Source organism: Equus przewalskii, chromosome 5, assembly GCF_037783145.1.
Source record: "Equus przewalskii isolate Varuska chromosome 5, EquPr2, whole genome shotgun sequence".
In the NCBI taxonomy this organism is placed as follows: Eukaryota; Metazoa; Chordata; class Mammalia; order Perissodactyla; family Equidae; genus Equus; species Equus przewalskii.
Genome location: NC_091835.1, coordinates 20,035,756 through 20,061,489, shown reverse-complemented (window position 1 = coordinate 20,061,489; position 25,734 = coordinate 20,035,756). Strand labels below are relative to the sequence as shown.

At 50.4% G+C, this 25,734-nt stretch overlaps 1 protein-coding gene across 1 annotated transcript in view; it reads right to left on the bottom strand.

Annotated features, from left to right (window-relative positions):
* The window catches only part of INPP5D (inositol polyphosphate-5-phosphatase D), a 123,106-nt gene that overhangs the window by 24,036 nt on the left and 73,336 nt on the right, over nucleotides 1-25,734 (bottom strand). The window contains exons 10-18 of the mRNA XM_070618576.1: nucleotides 17,182-17,288; nucleotides 15,021-15,123; nucleotides 12,877-13,073; nucleotides 12,301-12,418; nucleotides 8,537-8,633; nucleotides 7,820-7,958; nucleotides 5,177-5,285; nucleotides 4,924-5,012; nucleotides 470-551 (exon numbers count right to left, since the gene is read on the bottom strand). Of these exons, the coding sequence (XP_070474677.1) occupies nucleotides 470-551; nucleotides 4,924-5,012; nucleotides 5,177-5,285; nucleotides 7,820-7,958; nucleotides 8,537-8,633; nucleotides 12,301-12,418; nucleotides 12,877-13,073; nucleotides 15,021-15,123; nucleotides 17,182-17,288 (1,041 nt within the window). The remainder of the gene's footprint in view (nucleotides 1-469; nucleotides 552-4,923; nucleotides 5,013-5,176; nucleotides 5,286-7,819; nucleotides 7,959-8,536; nucleotides 8,634-12,300; nucleotides 12,419-12,876; nucleotides 13,074-15,020; nucleotides 15,124-17,181; nucleotides 17,289-25,734) is intronic.

The window sequence follows — 25,734 nt, the reverse complement described above, 5'->3', positions numbered from 1 at the left end:
CTGGGATTTCTTTTAAACAGTGTCCCATAGGGGCCGGCCCGGTGGCTGAGTGATTAAATTTGAGCGCTCTGCTTTGGTGGTCCATGGTTTTGCCAGTTCGGATCCTGGGCGTGGACATGGCACCGCTCATCAGGCCATGCTGAGACGGCCTCCCACACGGAACAACCAGAAGGACCTACAACTAGAATATACACCTAGGTACTGGGGGGCTTTGGGGAGAAGAAGAAGAAAAAGAGGATTGGCAACAGATGTTAGCACAGGTGCCAATCTTTCAAAAAAAAAAGTATTCCCTAATTCAAATGTTTCCCAAACCAGGGGATATTTATTATGTTGCAGCCCACGATGGGGGAGGGTGCATCAATTCTCTTAGGTCACCTGACCAGGGTTGCAGGGAGTTCTCCCATTTCACGGACGGATGGACTGGAGCCCTTCAGTTTAGGGCAGTTGAACCTCCCACCTTGCCACTCACCATAGGACTGACACACCACGTGCACCAGGGGGTAGGACTTCCAGAGGACCCGGTCACACCAGGAAGGCAAGTTGTACTTCATCTGCAAACAGAGCCACAAGCTTTGTCAAATGCCTGCTATTTTTCATACGTGTCAGTAAAAGCAAAGATTAACTCGTGGCCTCTGTAATCCTTGAATTCATCTGCTGTTGGTTCTATAAAGAATTTCCCCATAGGTGACTTTAAACCCTTGTCACTTGCCTCAAGTTCCAACTCCACTGCCACGCCCCGCACATTCAGATGCCCTGGACTCATGTTGTAGAATAAGATTGATTCACCTGGCTGTGCTCCCTTACCTGTCCTCCTCATTATTTCAGAATCTCTTGTATTTTTACATTCTCTTACTTTTTTTCTGACTCAGAAGAACCCCACTACTTGTATTTTTCAACCCAGTCTGTGCTTATCTTTTCCAGCTACTTCCTTTAATAACACATTCCAGCCACTCTCCTATCTACCTATTCACACATCCATCCACTTATATACTTATCCATCCCTCCACCCATCCTCTTATTCATCCACCAACCCATCCATCCACCTATCCATCCATTTATCTATCCACTCATTCACACATCCATCCAGCCATCTACTTATCCATCCATCCACCCATCCATCCACATACCCATTCACACATGCATGCATGCATCCATCCATCCACGTACACATTCACACATGCATCCATCCATCCATTCATCCATCCACATACACATTCACACATCCATCCATCCATCCATCCACACATCCATCTAGCCATCCAACCATTCAAACAATATGGACTACAACGAGCCCTCTCCAGGCTACACTGGTGAGCAGGATGTCCACTGGGAGTGATAGACATGGCAAACTGGCAATGATAATAACCCTCCTTAATCAATATCCTTATCCCCTTCAGTTCTAACTCTTTCTCCTCTGCCTATCAACATAAAGGTACTCATTCTAAAAGAGCCCACCCCTGCCATCTCCCTCAACTACTTTTGTCTTCTTTTCACCAATTTTCTTTCAAGAATATTCTATTTTCACTGCCTCTACTTCTGAACCACCCATCTACTTTGTTTTTTAACTTGAGGTACAACTTGAATACAGTAAAGTGTACAAATCTTAAGAGTATAGCTGGAGGAATTTTTACATTTGTATACACCCATTTAACCACTACCCAGATCAAGACAGAGAAAATTTCCATCATTCCAAAGCTTCCCTCATGTCCTTTCCTTGTCAAGACCACCACCTCCCAGAGGTGAACAGTATTGTGACCAATGTCTCCACTGATTAACTTTGCCTCGTCTTGAACTTGTAAATGGACTCACTGAGTATATATTCTTTCCTGTCTGGCTTCTTTCACCCATGTTGTTGCTTGTAGGAGTTCTTTCATTTTATTGCTGTGGTTGCCTTCCCCTGTATGTATACACATTTATCTATTCTACTGTTGACGGAAGTAGGGTTATTCTCAGTGTTGGACACTGTGAACAAAGCTGCTATAAACATTCTTGTACCTGTCTTTTGGTGAACAAATGTACTCATCTCTCTTGGGTATTCAGCAAAGCGGAATTGCTGAATCATAGGGTAGATGCGTGTTTAGTTTCACAAATGCTGCCAAACTGTTACTTCTTAACATTGCAGTTCTCGGCATCGGCTGCCCCTGAGAGTTACCGGTGGAGCTTCACAAAGAGACAGAAAGCGGGGCCCCACCCCAGACCTATCGTCTCAGAGCCCCTGGGGATGAGGCCTGCACATCTGTATTCTGCAAAGCTCCACCAGTGATCCATCCACACCCTTGGTAAGGAGCCGCCCTATCCTCTTGAAGTCTGGATTTCACCTCCAAGACTCTGTGCAAACTGTTCTTTTCAAATGCACCTTTAACCTCTGGAGCACAAGTCCAGCCCCTTATGCAGGGTTCACAGGAATGGCCCACGTTCTCCTTGATTCACATTCCATACTGGTGACTACTGATTCCTGAGGGTCGCTCACGCTGCCCGGCTTCTGTGATACTGAGCTGCCTGGTTGGTCCTCCTGCCACCAACCTGAGCACTCTTTTTCTGTCTCCTGTGTTGTCTCTGCTTCTTCCTCTCATCTCTGAAGGTAGATGGTCCCCACATCTGTCCATAGCTCTTCCCTTCTCATCTTCCATGCCTTGACAACTCATCTACCCCTATCTTCTCTGTTCAGACAGCTCCCAAATCTATGACCCAGCCCTGGCATCTCTCTTGAGCATCAAGCTAGTATGTTCAACTGTTTTCTGGATGTTTTCTCTGAGATTTTCCACGAATGTTACATAAGTCTGAAAACAAGCTCTATTTTCTCCTCCAAGACAGCTCTGCTTCTGACTTTCCAGTTTTTATCAGTGTCAAACATGTCTACCAACATATCCTGATTTTCTCTTTTTCTTTCACTTTCATTATTTTTCCCGGTCCAGGCCCTAGTCATTTCTCAGTTGGAACCACCACACCGGCCTCCTCCTTGGTCCCCTGAATCATTCTCATCTTTACAACAGGGCAGACCAGTCTTCTCTATGTATCACTGTGACTTTAGAACTTTCAGTGCCTCCTGTTGTCACGGGCTAGTGACCCCAAGGAACTCAAGGGTGAGTTTCGATATTTTAACTTTTCCCAAATTCTTCTTTTTCCTGCTGTTATGTTAAGGAGATGCAATCACCAACCTCCCTGAACCAAACCAAGCCTCACCACAAGCTTTGCCTTATTTGAAATGCTAAGATTTCTCCAGGAGTAGCTTAGGCCTTATTCCCATAACCTGCGGTGTATGTGGAAGCGTGTTTCCCAACTGAGCCTGCGTAAGCGAATACCCACCTCTCCCTTTTGAATATTCATTCCCCATCCCAAATAAAGTTCCCTGCTTCCCTTTGTTTGGGGACACCAGGACTTTGGAAATGACTCCTCATGGTCTCCTATTTGCCGCATATATACTTTACTTTGTGAGACAACTGCTTCTTGGTGGAGGGTCTGGTTTAACTCACCAGGAGGGAACCCACTTTGGTTTCAGTAACCCTGTTGCCCATCAAATAGCTTTAAACGCCTAACCCGGCACCTAGGACCTCCCTTTCTCCCACTGCAGGCACCAGTCTGTTCCTCCTTATACTCAAGTCAAATGGGACCATCCCCTCGCCTCCCCCAAACGTGTCCCCATGGAACTGCCCTGACAGTGCCTTTAAACCAGGTGACCCCACTGACACAGGAGCCAGCGGACAGCTCTTGAGAGGGTGTCCTGCCCTGGGGGTCTCAGCCTGGTTCATGGCAGCAGCCACATCTTTTCTCCTCCTCTCAGCTTTTCGGTTTCTTCTCTTTACCTCCTGCTCTCTTCTGGCATCTCCCCAGCCCTTGGTCTTTCTCTCCCACTTCCAGTTCCCCACTTGCGCCTGAGGCCAGGTAATGCCCTGAACTCTCTCCGACAGCTTTTGCACTGCTCTCCATTTCCCTAGGCCTCCAGTGGCGCCGGAGGACTCACTGCTCCAGCACCTCTAACCCTCAGGGCCCCACCATGGGCTGGCTTCCCTGGGTTGGGCCCTGGGAGGTGACGGACACCAGAAATTCCTGCCTCGGCATCTGCTCTGGCAATTTTTTCCATCTTAAATAGATCAGCCCCCCTAACCCCACGTCATGTCTATTTGTCAAAATCCAAGATGTCCTTTGAGGTACCACAAATGGCCCTTCTTTAAGAAGACCCCCCCCCCCATCCTTCCCTGCCATAAACGGTCATTCCCTCTTCTGACGGCTCCTCACTGCATTTGGCATCAGTATATTCCTTCTGGTCACAGTTAGTTGCATATTTGGCTTGTGTTTCCTATTATCAACTCCTTGGGGGCAGACATCGCACTCATCTGATCTCCCACCACCCAGGGGAGTGCCCAGCCCACAATAGGTCATCAGTAAATACTGGTTGAATAGGAATAAATGAATGCTTTATTGCAGCTTTCCCCAAACATCATTCTTTGGAACACAATTAGCTTCATAAGCTATTAATTGGTATTCCATGACCAACCGTGTTTGGCACACAAATTCCTCATGGAGAACCACAATGCGCATAAACCCATAAAGGCTCCGATAAGTCCTGCAGTGAAGCTTGTTTAATGATGATTCCCTCAGCAGATTAGCAGGTATAGTTGATCAGAGGACTTAAAAAAAAAAGAGTTCCAGAACCCAGTTAAGGAAATAACACTTTAAATCCTCTCAAAATCTTAGAATATCTGGACAGAAGGTTGAGTCTGGTTGCCCAGTCTCTCCTTAGGGGAGGGTTTTGCTCCGTGACACAAATCAACATGGGATTTCTATTTTTTTCTGTCTTTTTTTATTGCCTAGTGGACAAGGACGCTCTTCATTTTCTGCTCATCTTTGTGGGAACAGACACAAGAGGGTGAGACGGGCAGGGGGTGGAGGTGGAGGGCAGGGGAGGCGTCTATGAGGACTCACCCCAGTGGCTTTCTGCTTAGTGTAGGCGTACTTGTCTCGAGTCAGTCTTTCAAAGCGGTAGGTGGGCGCGAACGTGATTTCTTCCTCCTCTGAAACCAGACAGAAACGTCGTTTTGGTTTTGACGCCCCCCATTTCACATCCGGTCAAGTTTCCTTCTTCTCCAGGCATGGTCGTTCCCCCATCAGGATATTTGGGGAAACGGGGACAGGACGAGGGCTGGCGAGGGCCGGGGAGAAGGGGTCGGGCTCTTACCAAAGTGCAGGAAAACCTTCTGCTCCTTCCTCTCCATGAGCAGCTGGTCGTGGGACAGGAGGTCCGCGTACTGCTGCTGCCTGATCTTCTGGATGATGGTCTCTGCCTCCTGGAGCAAGGACAGGGCCAGCCTGCCGGTGAGACGCCCCCTCCCGCCAGCGTAACAAGGAGGCGCCGCCACCCGTCTGCCCGCCGTGCCAGGACCCAGAGCCCCCCAACGCTGCCCCAGACCCTGGTCCCCGTGCTTCTTAGCACTCAACCGTTTTATACAGGAAATCCAGCGAGAGTGGTCAAATATCAACCCGATAACATAAGTTCCTGGCTGTTCCAAATTTGCAGAGGGACATTTTATTTTTCCAGACAGTCTTTTTTTTTTTCTTATTAAGGTTATGAAAGTTAACATCCTTGTGAAATTACAGTTGTACATCATTATTAGTCATGTTGTAGGTACACCACTTCACCCCTAGTGCCCTCCCCCCACCCCCCTTTCCCCTGGCAACACCGATCAGTTCTCTTTGTCCATATGTTAACTACCACCTATGAGTGGAGTCATACAGAGTTCGTCTTTCTCTGTCTGGCTTATTTCACTCAACATAATACCCTCAAGGTCTGTCCATGTTGTTGTGAATGGGACGACTTTGTCCTTTTTTATGGCTGAGTAGTATTCCATTGTGTATATATATATATATATACCATATCTTCTTTATCCAATCATCAGTTGCTGGGCACTTAGGTTGGTTCCATGACTTGGCTATTGTGAATAATGCTGCGATAAACATAGGGGTGCATGGGACTTTTGGAATTGCTGATTTCAGGTTCTTAGGATAGATACCCAGTAGTGGGATGGCTGGGTCATAAGGTATTTCTATTCTTAACTTTTTGAGGAATCTCCATACTGTTTTCCCTAGTGGCTGAACCAGTTTGCATTCCCACCAACAGTGTATGAGGGTTCCTTTTGCTCCACAGCCTCTCCAACATTTGTCACTCTTGGTTTTGGATATTTTTGCCATTCTAACAGGTGTAAGGTGATATCTTAGTGTAGTTTTGATTTACATTTCCCTGATGATTAGTGATGATGGGCATCTTTGCATGTGTCTATTGGCCATCCGTATATCTTCTTCGGAGAAATGTCTGTTCATGTCCCCTGCCCATTTTGTAATTGGGTTGTTTGATTTTTTTATTGTTGAGTTGTGTGAGTTCTTTGTATATTATGGAGATTAACCCTTTGTCGGATAAATAACTTGTGAATATCTTTTCCCAATTAGTGGGCTGTTTTTTTTGTTCCAGACTGTCTTTTAATATCATTTTTATTAACACTTCATTAGATAGGTAGGCATGTCTCCTACTCTTTCTTGTTCTCTCTGTGGGAACTGCGAGCCTGTTGGAAGGTCATGAAAGGATCTGGAACCCCAGCCCTCAGATCTGTGAGCATCAGGCCTCCCTGATCTGGGCTCGGACCCCGAGAGTCGGTGTGACACCAATGGGGCGTGCTGGCCTTGGAATCCAGCCGTCCTCTCTCCCTTGGCTTATGTTACCTCTGCTCTGGCGAATACACTTGGCTGAGCTCCTGGTGAGTGAATGGCTGTGACAGCCCCTTAGGCTGTGAAGGGGTGGGGGTGGGGAGGGTCCCTGTCCACCTCGCTCCCATCTTCCCACTCAGTCAGGAGGGCGAGAAGGAAAGCTGCCTGAGGAGCATCTTGGGAGGGACGGAGTGGTCGGGGAGGGTCAAAGGGCACAAACGGCCCCTACACTCCTCCTCAGTCTCTGCAGAGCCGCGAGGCCCAGAGGCGGCTGAGGGGTGTGGGGTGGCTGGGAAAACATCTGGGAAGTGGAGTCAGAAGGTCCAGGCTCAATCCCAACCATTGGAGATCTGTAACTGACCCAAGGCCGTTTTCCTAGCCTGTCTGTGCTCCAGGCTCTCCCTCTGCTGTAAGGTCAGTTCAGTTTCTGCCGACCTCCCCTCCACCCTCACAGGACGGCAGTGCAAAAGTGTTCCACATCTCTGTGAGACAGCGATGCAACGGGCTATTAACCAAGGCCTCTGGGCAGACAGGCACGGTTCTGCTCCCATGCCCGGGCCCTGTCTCATCTTTTAGAAGCACCAAAAAACAACCATGTCTGATTCGAGACACGTCCGGCAGCCATGCCCACCCACCCCCGCTTCCTGGGAAAGCCTTCACCCTCCCTGAGTGAACAAGGTCTCTGACCACTGCTCACGGGACCGGGTTGGGCATCCAACTTAAGGAATGTCTTCCTTAGGCTGGCAGATGACCTGTGATTTGGGGAGAAAATTGAGCTGGTCTCCTCAGATTCACCTGCCTTGGGGATTTGAGACCAACCAGCTGGAGGACCAGAGTGGCAGGTGGTGGTGAGGGGCAGCCAGGACAGTTATGTGGGATCTAGGTGTGAGCAGAGGTGAATCATACAGAAAGACTCCATAATGGAAACAGCATCGAGTCCCAGACGGGGAGTAGCTGCCTTGGCCCAGCTCGGTCTGTGGGGGTCCACGACCCTCTGCTCTGAGTGGACTCAAGGGAGCCTCTGTGTGCAGCCCAGCCCCGGGCAGAGAGCTCCTCACTCGGGGGGCAGCCACAGCCCCAGCCCCAGGCAGGCAACCCCAGCCCCACGCGGGCAGCTCCTTACCCAGGTGGGCAGCTCCACACGGTAGTTGAGGTCCCCGAGCCAGAAGAGGTGGGTGAAGCGGTGAGTGATGTTAAAGGGACTCAGTTTCTTGTCTCCCAGAGCCAGAAACCGGAGAATGTTCATATAGTTTTGGTTTCGCCTGATTAAATGAAAAAGCAGCCATTTAGCATGGGGTCGTTGGTTCCCTACTCCACCATGGGTGCTGGGGAGTGGGCGGGACCGAGACCTCAATCTCCAGCCCCTGCCACAGCAATCCACCCTTACGTGCCGGTGGGGCATGGCTGAGATGCAAAAGGGCCTTTTGGGCTGAACTGGGAACACAGGGCAGGGGCCCTGGGAGCATCTGCTCAGCAGGACTTCGGAATCAGGAATATTCTAGATGGCTGTCTTCATGACTGGGCCACCCAGAGGCAAAATGGACTTTGATCTGTAAGGTCCCCCAGATGAGATTTTCCCCTGGAGAAATGAAGGGGTATTGGGTGTCTACTAGGTTAATGATACAGGAAATGTCTGTTCTGTCCATCACGCAGGCTTTATCCACACGGAAGGTCACTCTTGTGCTAAAGCTGCCTTTAATGAGACCATGGAAAAAGCCCTTAGAGGCCAACAGGACCGGGTCCCAGCCTAGGGCTGGGCAGTCCTTATGGTATTGAGGGGGGTGAGGTCTACCTGGGCAAATGACCCCAATATAGGTTCTTGGGGGAGGAGTGCCCTTACCTGAGTTTCTTTTCGCTGCCGGAAGTCAAGTGGCTGTTGACAAATCCCAAAGAGGTCCCATTGAACATGAACGACACCCCCACAGCTCCCTTGTTCCCTAAAGAGGGAGGGAGAAGGAAGAAGTCAGAGTAACAAACAGGCAACCTTGCCACAGGGCAGGAGATGAAGATGAAGGAACCGTTTTAATAAAGAAGGAGAGAAGCAGGTGCGGGGAAGTGGAGAAGGAAGAAAAGAGAACAGGTTCCCTTGGGGTGGGAGATGCAACAGGTGACAGGGAGTCGGGGCTGAGATTCCTCCAGGACAACGAGAAAATGGGGTGAACGGCCAGCAGCCTCGGGGCTCTCCGTGGGGCTGAGGGAGGGGGCTGCTGGGGTGACCATCCCAGCATCTCTCTCTAAGGGGGCAATCAGTTACCCACCTGCCAAGCAGGCAGGATAACCAAAAGCAGCCAGAAGCCTTGGAAGGAAGATTCAGGAGGAAGGGGAGGCTGCAACTGGGTGGCTGACCTCCCACCCAGCTAACTCCAGGTTCCTGGGGAGACCAAAACGCTCACTGAGACCTCACTCTTTTTCCTGTAGAGTTTTAAGCTACCAACCAGGGGTTCTCAAAGTGTGTTCCCTGGACCAGCAGCATCAGCGTCACCCGAGAACTTGTCAGAAGTGCAAATTCTCAGGCCCCACCCTGGACCTGCTGACTCAGAAATTCTGGGGGTGGGGCCCCGTAATCTGTGTGTAACAAGTCCTCTAGGCCGGCGGTGGGCAAACGCTGGCCCCCTGCCAGCGAAAAATGGGTTTTACTTTTTAAAATAATAAAAAAAAAATCAAAAGAAGAATATTCTGTGACACGTTAAAATAAGATGAAATTCAAATTTCAGAGTCTGCAAATAACATTTTACAGGAACACAGCAACGCCCAGAGACAGAGTGGAGTCGTTGCGACAGAGGCTGCCTGAGCCACAAGGCCTAAAATCCTTATGACCTGGCCTTTTAGAGAAAAGAGTTTGCCAACCCCTGCTGTCAGGGGTTCTGACACATGGCAAAGTCTGAGAACCAACGCTGCCCAACACAGCAGCCATGAGCCCCACATACTGAGCACGTGACAGGCGGCTGGTCCAAACCGAGATGGGCCGTCAATGTTTCGTCGAAATTATAAGCCTCAGTAAGAAACTGAATGTGCAATATCCAAGTTTTTTATATTGAATACCTACTGAAATGATAATATTTTAATGTATGAGGTTTGATAAAGTATATTATTAAAATCGACTTCACCTGTTTCCTTTTAATGCGGCTACCACAACATTGACAACGACCTCGATGGCTCGCGCTCAGTCTGGCTGGACAGCACTGGGTAGGGCCTAAGCAAGAGGACCTTGGACACCACCAGAGCCTGCCTCTTTGGACCCGGGGGGAGCCGCAGCCCGGCCAGTGGTCCCCGCTCACTCTCCACTGCCCTGAGCATGACCAACAGCCCTGCTCCCCGCCCCCAGGAGGGCTCCCCTTTTGGCTTTCTCCCCCTCCTGCAGCATGGCCTGCATCTAAATCCCCGCCTACCACTTTCTTGTCGCTGGGCCTCCGACAGGTCAGGGAACATCACGGTGGCCTCCAGTATCTTGTCTATGAATGGGGTGAATGATGGTCCCTGACCCCACAAGCATTTGTGTTAAATGAGATAATACTCTTTTTTTTTTAAAGATTGGCACCTGAGCTAACATCTGTTGCCAATCTTTTATTTTTTCCTTCTTTCTCTCCCCAAAGCCCCCCAGTACATCGTTGTATATTCTAGTTGTGTGTCCTTCTAGTTGTGGCATGTGGGAGGCCACCTCAGCGTGGCCTGATGAGCGGTGCCATGTCCTTGCCCAGGATCTGAACCGGCGAAACCCTGGGCCGCTGAAGCAGAGGGCATGAACTTAACCACTCGGCCACGGGGCCGGCCCCATAAATGAGGTAACACTCTTAAAGCATTTAGCACATGGCCTTGTACAGGGTATACATGCTAAGAGGTCTTAGCTCTTTAAGATCAGTGTCCCAGCAGTCAACCAGCCTTCACCGAGCTCCCGCCCTGCACTGACCATGGCTGGGAGCCATGTTGGGGGAGCAATGGGGTAGAGGCCAGCCCCAGGGGAGGTGAAGGAGGGGCCGGTGCGTGGGAACTCCTCGCCTCCAAGCTGCCCTCCATCGGCCATAAAGCTTAGACTCTGTCCAGGCCTCCTGCCTCCCTCTCTGGCCTTACTCCCATCACCCACTGAAGCTGCAGCCCAGCGGCCTCAGGGCCCTTGCTTCACCATTTCTGCTGTGTGGAATGGTCTTCCCACACTGACCCCTCCTTACCCCTCAGACTCAAGTCCCAGTGCCCCTTCTCAGAGAGGCCCCTCGACCCCCCATCTCAAGAAGTACCTGGAACCCCTGTGCCCTACACACCACACACTCCTTTGCCAACACACTCACTCGCAGAAGCCATCCTGCTGCCTGTCTGTCCGCGAGAGCAGGCTCCTGTCTGCTGTGGTAACCAGCCAGAGCCTAGCACGGTGATGGGGCGGGGGTGGTGGGTACAGAGTTGCTCGGTCACAATGGAAGAGAGCTGGGGCAGCAGCCGGTGGCGAGGTCTGGCTGGGGAGCGGGTTCATCTCTTAATGGAAGGTTCAAGAATATCACACGCTGTTGGGAAGGGGCCAGTGGGAAGGAGGCAGGCAGCCCTGGCAGAGATGGAACAAAGTCTAGAAGGAGGTTCCTGGGCAGCAGAAGGGCGTGAGCTTCAGAGCAGAGCAGCCTCTGTGACAGGAAGGAAGGAGGGACAAGGGGGTGTGGACACGGGCAGTTTGCGGTTTGTCAGCAGAAAAGTTGAGCTTTTCATGTTCGATTGCCGCAATTATTCTGTTTCCTGTTATCTCGGGGCCTCTGTCCTGTCCCTGACTCCAACCAGCAGAAACCGCTGGCCTTGCCCTCAGCTCCACCCACGGCCCCTGTGTGGGTGCACCTGCCCACGCGCACTCATAGACTTGCACACTCACATTCGTACACCTATGCACACACTCATGCACAGGCTCACACACTCCCAAACACAACTCATAGACTCACACACACTCACGTACACACCCACACACAGACTCACACACTCCCAAACATGCACCCTCACACGCAGACTTACACATTCACTGACACACACACACACGTTCACACATGTTCATGGGTCCTCCCCTCTTATTTCAGTTCTCTGAAGCACTCTGATTGTCCCCACTGGCTCACAGCTGATACCACTGTTTCCAGATCCCATCCGAGTGGGTCCAGATCTAGACCAGGGGTTGGCAACCTACAGCCTGTGGGCCAAAAGGAACCCACAGCTGGTGCTTGTAAGCAAGGTTTCACGGAACACAGCCGAGCCCACTCATTCTCATGCTGTCTACCGGTGCTGCTGTGTGAGGGCTGCAGGGGTGAGGAGTTGCAGACGGCCTGCTAAGCCTGTAATATTTGCTATCTGACTCTTTACAGCAAGTCGGCCCACCCTTATTCTAGGTCCCGGATACTCAGGGCCAGCAGCACCAACACCACTGGAGCTTCTCGGAAACACGGAATGTCGGGCTTCCCCTGTAGCCGGGTCCCGATGTAGACCAGGTGATTAAGGCTGGGGGACAACCCTCCCAGCTTGCCCAACACTGAGGGGATCCCAGGACTTGAGACTCTCAGTTTTTAACCCAGGGAAGTCCCACTTGGCCCAGATGGGACGGACACACGAGGCAGCTTTGGAGAACATGGCCCCCTCCCTACTCACCCAGCGTGTTGGCGATGCCCGTCTTCACGTTGTCTGTGCAGATGTGGCTGATCCGGTTCTCGTGCTCCGGCTTGGCCAGCACCACGATGCGGATGTTCCAGAGGGTGTGGATGGCGATCTAGCAGGGAGGAAACATTGTGACCCTGGGCCACGGCACTGTGCTTGACCCCAGAGCAAGTGATTCACACCCAGCCCTCACCCTCCAGGTGTGGAGTATCTGCCTGTAATCCCAAAACTTCGGGGGACTCCTAATGATGCCCTAGAGAGGAGACACAGCATCTTAAAGATGAGAGTGAGGACTGACAAGATTTTAATGAAGGAAAGATGATCTATGAGCCCAGGCAGGGAAGAGAAAGCACTCCAGTGACTTTCAGCAATGCCCATGGGCCCCATCAATTTCTGAGTATATGTGCCCTCCTCTAGCCCTAGAAGGTGGGGGGCACCACTGAGCACCCAGGCGTCTTTGGAAGTTGAAAGCCGATAGGCTGAGCGCGCCCTTGCTCTGAGATGCTCCCAGCCGGTCTGGCGGAGCTCACTGCCCCAGAGTCCCACCCAGGGCCGTGGCCAGGTGCTCACTGTTTTAAAAGTCATGCTGGTGATTTCCTGAAGGGAGTGTTTGAGGATCTCCAGCCACTCCTTCTCTCCCAGGGGGTCCTCCTGGGTGCCGATCACGTAGATGTCGTGGGGGATGTAGTCAGCAGAGTCATCCCGCGTCTTCCCCTGCCCCTTGGAGAGAAACCAGGACGTGATCTTCTTGGGAGGGGGGGCGTTACCTTCAACAGCAAAACCCAACACCAAGTGAGTCAAACGTACATCAGTTTTGAAATTCAAATTCAAAACAGAGGTGGGGGGCAGCGTCAGGGGGTGGTCACATAGTCACTGAAAACCATTCAGGCCACCCAACGAAACACTTTAGGTGGAGAACTGGGTACCAATATCACCCAGGATGTCAGATAGGGTCAGAGGTCAGTTAAGTTTCTTTTTAAAGATAACGTTAAGTTTCAAAGACCAGGAACACCCGAAGATTCCATGTGGTGCCTTGAACTAGCTGCATGAGATGTCAAACACTGCCCCAGGCCTTGGGGCGACACTGGGAACTGAGACACAGTTCTGGAGGAATTTATATTCCACTGGCAAGACAGCCCAGCAGGCTGACAGGTTTAAGATGGAGGCTTCTAGCCCACAGTGGGAGACAACACTGGCTTCCTTGCAAAAGAGAAATCTTAGCCGAGAACAGAGAGATGTGCAGGTATTAGCCAGAGAAGTGGGGAGTCTGGAAACCCTCCTCCACCGCCATTTTGAAAAATGAGTTGAAGCAGCTCAATAAAGAACTGATGAAAGATTTATTTCTCCTTGCAATGCCCTTGAAGGTTGAGTAAAATTTTTCCCCAAAGACATAACCTTCTTGGCTCACAAGCACCAAGAAGCCGAGAACTGAAGTGCCTTGACCATTGCTGAGTTCTGTTCCCCTCTATGGTTCATGTTGGGTGCACAAGTGTTGGGGTCTGGTGGCCTCCTTTTGGGGAAACCCTCCCACCCCACCTAGTATAGTCAGCTCCTTCCACACTGTCTTCTGTGTGAAGGGCCCCTCCTGAAGTGGTGCGACAGGACGGCCTTAACCAGGCCCAGCCAAATCTAAGACCTCCAGGCTCACAGAGGAAACATCGGAAAGGGGGCCATGTGCCCACGTGTGTGAACACCAGAGGTGATGAAATCAGGCGGCCAATTAGAAACACTGGAGGGGATAGATGGGGACATGGGACCCCAGGGCACAGACCAGAGTCCTCCTTCAGTGCCACCGTGGCCCCTGGAATATCTGGGCATGAAGGCCTGGGGAGGGCCGGTGGCCGGTGGGATCAGGTAAGGAGATCTCCTGACCGCCCTCCAGGGAGCCTGGCCCATCCTCCACTCGGCTGACTGGCCAGGAGTCAGTACTGTGCTTTCATTCCAGGTGAGCCCCTGCCCCTCCACCGTGGGCTGCTGCTCACCCCCTCCTCCCCGACGCTGCTGGGCATTCTGTATCTACTTATTTTTTTATTTCTAGCTGAATACTTACACTCAACAATTACTTAGTATAACTTACATGTAGTATATAAAAATATATAAGTATATAGTAGGCATATTTAGTACAGTATATATTTGGTATATATTCAGTAGTTATTTCTAGCTGAACAGTTACACTAAATACTGAGTATAATTTATATTCAGTATAGTATATTTGTATTTTAGTATATACATATATATAACAGCATATATATTTAGCATAATTTGTATTTAGTATGTACGTATTTATTTCCAGCTAAATACCTATACTAAAAAAGTATTTATTATTTACATGAAATTCAACTTTAATTGGCCATCCGCTCTCTCTGTCTCATTCTGACAACCCCACTCAGGGAGAGTTCCTTATTCCAGGCCTGGGGTGCCCGGCGAGCAGCCTAAGGCTGGCAGATGTCCAGGAGCCCCTACACCTAGATATTCAGACTCTTTACTTAAAATTTTCCAATTTAGACACGCAAAGCGGCCCACTTCAGCTGCTCTTGGGATATGAGAATCCCAAAGCTCGTTTCTCCTGCTCGGTCTCAGGGACAGTGCGGAATTCCCTAGACAGGAGGCTGTGCAGGTGGGCTGGGGACAGTGGGTGGGGAGAGAGGATGCTAAGGCAGCCACGCAGAACCCAAGGAGAGGTGACGGGCGGCAGGGCAGGGATGTGGACCTACCCATGTTCCAGGTGCCGATGAAGATGGTGATCATGTCAGGCTCCGGCTGCTCCGAGTGCTTGTTCTTCATCTGCTGTAGGAGCTGGCAGAAGCCTTCTCTCTTCTAGGGATGGAAGGGCAGACAGACTCAGAAAGGCTTCTGCCTCCCTGCCCATTACACTTTCAAAGGACTTGGTCAGCTTCAAGAAAACTGAGAGCAGCGCAAATCAGTACGAACTTCCAGGAGAGGAATCTGGAAACACGTGTCCGGAGTCTTAAGAAGGTGGCTTCTCTTTGACTCAGCCATTCCTCTGCAAGGACCTGACTCTAAGAAAATAACCAGGAACCATACAAAGACCCAACCACATCACGGGGACTGCAGCACGTGTCAGTACAGAAAAGATTAGAAACAACCTTAATGTCCAATCTTAGGGGATGAATTCATAATTGTATCATGGGCCATCTATACACTAGAATACCATAGGGTTTTAAAATTTTCGTGCAGAAATACTTTATCAACAAGGATAGATGGTCAAAATATATTGTTAAGTACAAAAGGCCAGTTGACAAAACAGTATGAAGAGCATCACTGCATTTTTATCAAAAAAAAAAAAAAAATCGGGAAGGGTATAGTCCCAGCTTCCCTAGTGGTATACGGATGTATTTTAAACTTTTTGCTTATTTGTTACTTTTTCACCAATAAGAATAGATTACCTATGTAATGAAAGAAAATTTAAAGAAACCGATTAAAAAGAAAAGGACACATGAAGGCTGTCAGAACTTCCTCAATATTCCTCCCTTTATTTGCCTGGTACACAGGAGGCAGGCACAAAGCAGACGCAGCTCTCTCTTAGCTTACAGTCGAATAGGCCAGGTTGACTAAACAAGCGTGCACAAAATTTTAGGTTGTCCCTGGTGAAAAGACCAATTTTTGAGTGTTTCAGATCTACAAGGATGGCAATTTCACATGATTCAACCTAATAATGGCAAATCTCACTAAGTCTCCTAAGAAACAAACTTACAAAGATGTTATGATGGCTGTCTTTGTAGAAACCTACCCTTGGCTGGGGATGGCTTAAAATTCGGTGCCTGGGGCTGGCCCTGTGGCTTAGTGGTTAAGTTTGACGTGCTCTGCTTCCACAGCCCCAGTATGCAGGATTGGATCCCGGGTGCAGACCTACACCATGCATCGGCCATGCTGTGGTAGTGACCCACATACAAAATAGAGGAAGACTGGCACAGATGTTAGCTCAGGGCTAATCTTCCTCAGGAAAAGAAAAAATTCAATGCCTCAGTTTACCACTGTGTCTCGATCCTTCTGAGCTTGCAGCAATGGCAGAACTGGGTTTTGGACCTATGCCCATGTGCCCAGAATGCTGCCCAGTGAGATCTTTCTCTCTGCCTTCCTCTGCATCCTCGTTTCTCCCAGTCCCTTCTCTATCCTTTCTCTCAGTCCTTCCCACCCTCACAGCCAGCTCTGGACACCCCCCGGACCTCCCACTGGCCTCCCACAGTGCCTTGCTGCGTGGTCAGCCAACACCTGATGTGGTGGGAGCTTTGTGCCCTGAGGTCCATTTTCAGTGCCTCAAGGGAGCCGTACACTAGAGGATAAACAGGAAGGAGGTGATTGTGAGTTCTGGCCCCTGGGTAGCACATCAGAGGTGAGGGATCAGGTCACAGAGAACCCTGTCTCTGGCTCTACTCAGGTCCCACCTTGATGCCTGCAGACCCTGGGTTCTTCCCACCTCTTACCCACACCACCTCTTACTCCAGGAGCCCATCCTGGCAATGCATCCAACTTCTGCAGAGTGGGGCAAAGTGTGGAGATGAGGGAGTGCTGGTTGGGACTCAGATTCAAATCTGAGGTGCTCCAGCGTGCAGCCTAGCGAAGGGGAAGCCTCCCAATGGGGCTTGGGGCTGGATAAGATGCAGGGAATAAAGGATGCACCCTCTCAGGGGCAGGTGGCGTAGCAGAGGGGGAAGATGGAGCAGTGACTGCTCACATCCCAGCTGGCCTGGAACATGTCCCCTAACCCCTCTGGGTTCAGCTTTCCCAGGTGGGAAATTGGCTGTGAGAACTTAGCGAGCTGATGGAGCCAACTTGTGGGCACGTAGCAAAGCACAGGAAACGTGCGTCCCTCACTCCCTTCTCGGCCCCTCTTAGAAGTATATTGTCACTTACTTTGGAGTCAGCAAAAACGTATTCCTTCCGCAGGGTCTTCTCCTTCTCTGTTTCCACCAAAATCACCAACTTGTTCAGAAATTTCTGAGACTTGATGAGCTGCAGGACTTAAGACAAATGCAAGTTCGTTTATTCATTCATCCGCTCACTGCCCAGTGTGTTCAGTCTCCACTATATTCCAAGCAACTGACCAGCCTTCCCCACCTTTCCTGTCCCCAGGCTGAGCCCAGAATGGGTGTTAGTCTCCAGGTCCCTCAGGTCCCTTAGCTCCCAGCTGCTCTTCCAGGGAAGGGCTTATGTGTGAGAAGGGTGGTGCCTGGAACAAGCAAGAGGTGGCCTGGCCAGAGCAGAGACAGTGGGACTGTCCGTCTTTTTCATCTTCTTCCTTCCCTCCCTTCTCTTTATCCCTCACTCCTCCTCCTCCTCTTTCTTTCTTTCTTTTTTTTTTAATTGCTTCATCATCTCTAGTTCGTGGCATTGCTGCTGAGAAAATCAATGTCGTTCTGATGCCCCATGTGCAGAAGAGAGTTAACACGGCAGGTCTGGCTGTTATCCTGATGGGGAGATCTTTGGGGAGGGCTCCCAGGGTCCCCTGAACTGATGGGAGCTGCTCTCTGTGCCTGCGCTGTTGGTACAGACAGTGTGGTTCATGCCTAACACCCGTGTTCTTCCTGGGAGTCTGGAATCTGGGTAGTGCCAGGCAGAGGGTGCCTGCACGACCAGCCCCCGGTAAAATCCCCGAGTGCTGGGTCTCTAATGAGCATCCCTGGTGGACGACACTTCGCACGTGTTGTCACAGCCCGTTGGGGAAGGAATTAAGCACATCCTGTGTGATGGCATTGGGAGGGACTCCTGGGGTCCTGCACCTGGTGTCTCCTGGACTTCACCCTGGGCGCCCTTCCCTTGGCTGATTTTGCATCATATTCTTTTGTTTTAATAAATCACAGGTGCACGACGCCATGCTGAGTCTCGAGTCCTCCTGGCGAATCACTGAACTTGGAGGTGGTCCTGGCCGCCCCCCCACCCCGACCCCGGCATGGTCTGTAATCTACCTTTTGCCTTGAAGTTTTAGATCTTTCCTTTGAACCCAGGGTTGTAAGACTTTCCAAGTTTGTGTGCGCTCCAGGGCAGATCTGTTTCCCTCCATTGTGCTGGGCACCTGGGGGGCCATTTTCAATCTGGAAACTGGCGTTCTTCAGTCCAGAGAATTTTTCTTGTGTGGTTTCTTTAATGAATTTTCTCGCTGTTTCTCTGTTTTCTCACTGATGCTTGTTATCTTGGTATTGGATCTCCTGGATGGGTCTTCTAATTTTTAAAAAAATCTCTTCTCTCCTACTTTCCTTCACTTTCTCTTTTGTTCTGCCTTCTGGGAGCATTCCTTGACTTTCTCTCTCCACCTTTCCACTGAGTTTTTATTTTTCTAAGTTTCCTCTATAATGTTTCATAATGTTTTGTTTCCCTTTCTTCTTCTCCTTCCCTTCCCTCCGCCCTCCTCCTTCTTCACTTTTATTTTGTTCTCGAATGTTCCTTTTTGAACAGCATTCTGCTCCTGGTTCATGGTCCCGTTTCTTTCCATCTGCATAACTTGTCTCCTCCAGGTTTTTCACCTTTTTGCTTTTTTTTTTGCCTTGCACCTCACTGTCCCCTATTCTAGGGTCCCCTCCAGGGTCTGGTGATCCCTGGCTGAGAGTTCCCGCAGTGACGGTGGGGGTCTGTTGAGCAGGGCTTCTCCACTGGGTGGTCTCATGGGCTGACTCATGGGGAAACCTAATGGCAGCATCTTTAGATCTTTGCCCCTGAGCTGGTCACGTGTTCCAGAGAAAAATCTTCCTGCCTCCCACCTGGAGGGTGTGGGCTTGGCTGGCAGCATGCCTGGACCGGACAGGGATGAAGGCTGGGGTCTCAGCATCCAGAAAGAGACTGTTATTTAGTTCTCTATCGCCAGTAGGCTCCTTTGTCCTCATTAAGGCTGGCGTCCCCTCATCCTTTCCCTTCTCCAGAGAATAAACGTCCCATCTTCCGCCTAATGAGTGAGGGAAGCCACTGGCTGTGTGGAGCGGAGAGAGATCTGGTGCGTAGAACTCTTTTTAAAAAGATTTTCCTCTAAGCCTGCTGTTTATAACCCCATCTTCACCCCCACTCGAGGGGCCCCTGATGCTATCAATTCCTGCGCCCTTTGTGGGTTCTGTGGTATGAGTCAGCTGTCTCAGTTTTTCCTACTACACGCTTAAAATTTAGCTTTTTTGGTTTCCACAAGTCGGTTATTACTATCTGTCTGCTTTTTAGCATTCAGAACTTCGTTGCCATCATTTTCTCTCCTTCTCTTTGCCCTTGTGAGTTTTGCCTTTAGGAAGGGAACCGACAGTGTGTGCATTCAACCGCCACCTTGACCAGAAGTCTCACCGAGGGAAATTGTGGACATCCTGTGCTCTCAGAAATCCCTCCAGCCTCGTCAGCAGCCATAAAAGTCCCACGGCTTGATTCCCGCCGCTGCCAACCGGGACACCCCGAGACTTTTCCAAACATGCTACTATTACGCCACACCTCCTTCCCTCTGAATTTCTGGCTTTCCTTGACGTCCATTTGCAGGACCGTGTGGCTGCCCCCGAGATGGGACTGTGGGAACCTGGAATTGGCCACCCCAAGATATGTCTCTTTGGCATCAGGATTATTTGAGGCTGATTACTTTTGATAAACTGGGACAGGGAAGGAGGCTCTGAGGAATGGAACTTGCCCTTCCTTGGGACACATTTACATTTGTAAGGTAAATCTCTATCTGTAAAAGCTGCCTCCCTCTCTGTACCAGGAAGAAGAAAGGAGATGACCTTCTCTCTAAAAACTCTTAATCAATACCAAAGGCAAAGACTTAAATCTGCATTTTATTGTGCTAGTCTGGTAACCTCCTGTAACTGACTTCCCTCCCCCTCCCAACGCTGGCATCTCCTTAAAGATTAAGCATCTTTCTTTAGGCTGGGAACCGATTGCAGCGCTCATCTGTGACCCCCCAGCCCTAGGTAACACACCTGCCACCCTGCGGCGCTCACTGAGACAGCAGACCTATCTGCCGTTTCCATCAAGAGCTATGCTGACATAGCAACCTCGTGACTGTTGTAAAAGGGACATTTCAATCACATGTGAAACACCTTGTTTGGGGGTATATATCCACTATGTGCACCCCACTTTTTTGGTGCCCTTTCTTCCTTCGGGAAGAAAGGCCCAGGGCCATGGTTCCTCATAAAGCTTTGTTTAATTTTCTCTTGCTATTCTGTCTCATGTGAATTTAATTCATTCTCCGGCCAGACGAACCCCCATTTGGGGAGAGGAAATGTCCTCCTCCCCTACAGGACATTTTGCTTGACCAGGATTAGCGTTCTCCCAGGGCCGCTAAGTGACCCACTTGTCCCCACACCTAGTAGACAAGTCCCCATTGGCCTTGCCCCTCTGCATCTCATCCATCGGCAGGTCCGAGAAGTTCCACCTGCAAAACATTCACAATCTGTCCATCTTCCCAACCATCTCAAGCCACCAGCATCTCTTGCCTGGCCACTGTCATGGCCTCCTAATTGGTCTGTCTGTCTCCACCCACCCCCTGCCATAATTTATTCTCAGGAGAGCAGCCCGAGTTCATTTTAAAGTGGGATCACACCATGCCCCTGCTTAAAACCTCCTAACAGTGGCTCATTGCACTTAGGACGTACCCCAAGCTCAGGGGTCACTCAGGGTGACACTCAGGTGTCTGCTCAAATGGCACTCCTCTGTCATTGTCATGTCACCCAATCTAAATTTCCAGCCTAGAGTTTATGACTCCCTGGCACTCTCTTGTTTTATAGATTTGTGTCCTCACTTATTTTCTCCTCAACTCTTACTTGAATGTAACCTCTTTCAGAGCCAGGACCCCACCTGGTTCGTTCACTCCTGCATCCCCAGCGATGACCCATAGAGCTGCTCAGTGAGTGAATATATTACGATTTCCTCATACGGCAACTGGCTTCTCCTAAGCACAGAAGACCTTGATGCCAAAGCTACTAATAAACATGCTGACAGGAACAGGGCAAGGAACTCCAGCACCTGAGGCCAAAGATTTCTGCCGGGTGGACAGCACTTCACAGCAGCCACGATTCAAATTGACTGTGTCCGGGACAGGTAAGGACACGCCCTGTCCCGGTAGCCCTCACAACCCTACAGGAAGCCCCATTTTATGGATGCGGACCTTGAGGCTTCATGCAGTTAAGTAACTTACACATGGCCATACCGTTATTAAGCCATGGAGCCAGGACGTGAATCCAGTTTACCCGGAGCCCCTCACCCATGAAGCACACCGTCCCTCAGTGCCACTTATAAAGAAGACACCTGAGCACACAGCCGCAGGAACCGTGTTATTTCACGGGTCTAGAGTTCATGCATTCATTCAGTACATATGTATTGATCACCTACTCTCCGCCTAGCACCGTTCTAGACTCTAGCAATTTAACAGTGAATAAAAAAGACCCAGGTCTGGCCTCTGTGGAGCCCACCTTATTGGGGAGGGGGCAGGGATTTATGAGCAACCTTGCAAGCGCTCCAGCCAATTGGCAACCCGAGATGCACCTGCTGGGTACAAGGTCCTGTGATTCCATGGTGTGTAAGATAAAGACCCTTCTTGCTTTGGGGGAGGTAATTGTGTTCTGATGTGACAGATGCCAGGACAGAGGGTGAGCAGGGCTCCATCAGGACAGGAGCCAGGTAGGCCAGGCCCTCAGAGTCCAAGCTGGCAGGCTCTGGGCATCTACGCTTCTCACAAACCTGCCCCGTAATAATCCATTCTTGACTTAAGCTGGGTTTTTGGGGGGCCTCTCATCTCCACCTTGGCTCTTCTACCCATCCCTGATTGACGGCAACTTTCCAGCTGTCCAGAATTCCACAAATGTGTGTATTCACCCTCCAGCCCATGGGAGAACATCTCCAATCCTTACTTTGGCATTCAAGGCCCTGCCCACATCTGGGACCTCATCCCCCACTATTCCTCCCTCCAGGGCCACAAGTGACATGTGATTTCCTTAAAATCCTGTTCAATTCCTTGCACTTGTCATTCTCAGTCCAGATGCCTTCCCTTGCCTCATGGTTGGTGAACTCCTATTCATCCTTCAAAGCCCCCAGACAGAGCCATCGATATGGTGTTGTCTCCCAGCACCACCCCACAACAGAGCGAATCGGTCCTCCCTCAGGGCTCACCTTGCATCTGACGCACGTTCTTACACAGGCCCACCTGTCAGCTTTCACTTCTAAACTGCAAATTCTTTGAGGGAGTACTGTAACTCAGTGCTGGTCCTTGGAAGATGCTCAAAAGAAAAACGTCCATGGAATTAAACTGCCAAGAGCTCGCAGTGCTTCTCAGAACCCTGGGAGACATGTCTTTCAGCCCAGAAGCGTTGAGTTTTTTTATAGCCATCAGGCACTCTGACAATCTCTTCACTCATCTTAGGCTTCCATTTCCTCTTGTCAAAGTTGGGTCCACCCCTTTCAGTGGTAACTCATCCTCCACGACAGATAACAGCAAAGTGTGGTTCTAAGCTGATCACTTTCAACATGTTCCAGTCCTGCTCAGACCCTCAGTAAGTCCTGGTTTCTCCTGTCCAACTTGGCAGTGGACAGAGCGGCCCTATGATCTCAGCTCTGTGTGGATGACAGCTTGTCACACTCCAGGCTCTGGGGACTTCGCTTCCTGATCCATCCTCCTTGCCGCTCTGTTCTGCCTTCCTCAGTCACCTGGGAAGATGACCGTAATGATGGCAGTGCTGGGAGACAGTTTTATTGAGCATCTGCTGGATGCTGGGCACTGTGTACTTTGATGTTTACCCATTTAAGACTAAGCAGCCCTACAGGATGCTACTGTACCCATTGGACAGAAAAGTAAATTGAGGACCAGAGAGAGGGCAATAGGCCATAGGTACAGGTGGCTGAGCTGGGACTCAAGGCTGGGCTCCTCACACCTCCTGTGCTAGCTACACTCTTCCCCTTGCTCCATCCCATTTCCTGCAAAAGGCCGGTCCCCAGACTCCCATCCCTCCTGCTGCCCTGAGGGCAGCCCCTGGGCCTTGGTGCCACAGCCCAGGGGGGATTCAGGAGCAAGTGGTTGTAGGACGGGGCAGACCTCTCTCCCTGGCCTCTGCCTGGACATTTTGCCATGGGGCCAGCGCTGCTGCTGGGCACACGTGAGGTGCTGTCACACGCATTAGTTCATCTCTGCTCAGACAACCCTATGAGAAATCTCTTATTATTATCATTTCCATTTCACAGATGAGAAAATGGAGGCACAGAGAGGTTAAGTAACTAAGCCAACATGATACAGCTCGCAAGTGGCAGAGCCTAGATCTGAACCCGGGCAGCGTAGCCCCAGAGCCCACCTGTGCTTTTATCCTCTGTCCTATTGTGCCCAGCACAGGGTCTGGCACTGAGTCGGTGCCGAATATGACCTCCCTTCTCGCCCCTCTGGAGGTCCAACCCTAGGGGCTTCTAGGGGCAATGGGCATTATTTATAGGGCTTGGCTGTCAGGCCAGATATTTGCCAGCTGAATTGACAGCTCAGACAAACTTTCTGACGGGGTGAGGCTGTAGCGCGTGTCTTGGACCCTAGAGACCCGCGTGGGATGGATCCTGAGGTGCTGCCATTTGCCATCTCTGCTGGAGCCTGCTTCAGAGCTGGCGGTGCTGACCCAGGACAGTCTCTGAAGGCCACTCCACTCCTTGGGCTAAAGGCCGAGGGGGACAGTGTGGAAGTGCAGCCTGGGCTCCTTACAGGGCACCTGCGTGGCAAGGCTGGTGCATCAGGATTCTCTCAACTTTCCAACTCTGGCCATCGCCAATGGCAACTAGAACCTACTTCCAGAACATTCCACCCCACAGGCAGGCTTCTAACATAACCAGACGAGTCCTCTGCATCCATACAGCAGGAGAAAGAAAAGCTTCCAGCTCAGGGGCTTGAGTCCTTTTATATTTTTGGCCTGTGACCCCCAGGAAAAATGTTTCACATGATGACCCCAGGCACACAAATTTGTTATGTGTGTGCGTGCACATGTGTGTAACTCCAGCACGAGTTCATGAAAAAACGTTTACCTTTATTCTTCACAAAACCACTCTGATATTTTCTATTTTATCCTCTTTTGTTCTTTCTTTCTATTTTTTTTCTACTCCCATACTACTTTATTAAGAACAAAAGATGCTGATCATGCCTCGGATCGGCAGATAAAAGATAGGATGCCCAGCATTTTTCAGAAAAAGGAATAATTTTTTACAAGTATGCCTCAAATATGCCTGGGACACGTTTATACTAAAAAACTACTTGTTGTTTATCTGAAACTCAAATTTAACTGGGCATGCTGTATTTTTATGTGCTAAATCTCACACCTCTAGTTATGTGCTGCTAACCGGATTTTGAGACCCTCAAGAATGAAAAATACTGTCTGTAGACCAGAGGGTCTGAAAATGTCTTGAAATGGGATATAAGCTGTTGTGTAAAGATGGGAATTTCTTTCAGGGGAGAGTCCACAGCACTTTGCAGTGTCTCGGGGGACCTATTGGCCCCATACAAAAAGAACCACAGCACAGCAAGTGGTGACACCTGTCAGCCAGCTCAGGAAACTCAGGTGCTTTCCCAAGTCTTCTCGTCCCCACTGCTGGCAATCACCAGCCCATGTGGCCTCCGGCCGGGAGCTGGCATCTCCCTGCTCCTGAGATCCTGCTCGGCCTCCCTCACCTGGGCTCCTTGCCTGCCAGCCCCTGTGGGGACCAAATGCTGTGCGTCAACCAGACCTGGAACAGAGATGTCCTCTGAGCACCATCTCTCTCCTGCATCCCCTCAGTCCAGGCCGTGTGTAAGTCCTCCATCCCAGGCCAGCAAGGCCAACTCTTCCCACGGTCCAGAGGATGCCCCGTCTGAGCTGGCTTCTAGTAACTCGCATGTCCCCAGGCAGCGGGTGGCAGGGCCACATCTTGGCATTTTTCACTCCTCTGTGTTGCCATCCAAAGCCCAGCTGTCCTTTAGGGGTCGCTCCTCTGAGCCTCCCTCCAGGGCTCAGCCTTCCTTCTGAACCCTGGCCACACTGCCTGGCTGTCACTTGCCATCCTGCCCATCAGGGCTGCCAACTCAGTACTCTGCCCCCTCTAAACTGCCTTCCACCCCCGCTTACTCTCTACCGTTACCCTGTTTTGCTCAGAGCATTTACTCAGTAGCTGAAATCATCAAATCCATGTGGTTGAGTACTTATTGGCTGCTCAATGCATCGGAACGTAGATTCCAGGTAGGCAGAGGCCTCATCCATCCTGTTCACCCTGGATCCCCAGTGTCTTGCCCGCAGCAGCTTCTCCATAAGCATTTGGCATGTGAACATTTTCCATTTTATTCATGAACTCGATCATGTAAAATGCAAAACCTCTGTTGTCTAGATCGGCTTCTGCATGCTAGGCTCTTCCCTAACGAGCCTTATATGTCGATTATTCACTTGATCCTTATGATCCCCAGTTTACAGATGAGGAAACTGGGGCCCCGAGAGGTTAAGCAACATGTCCAAGGTCACA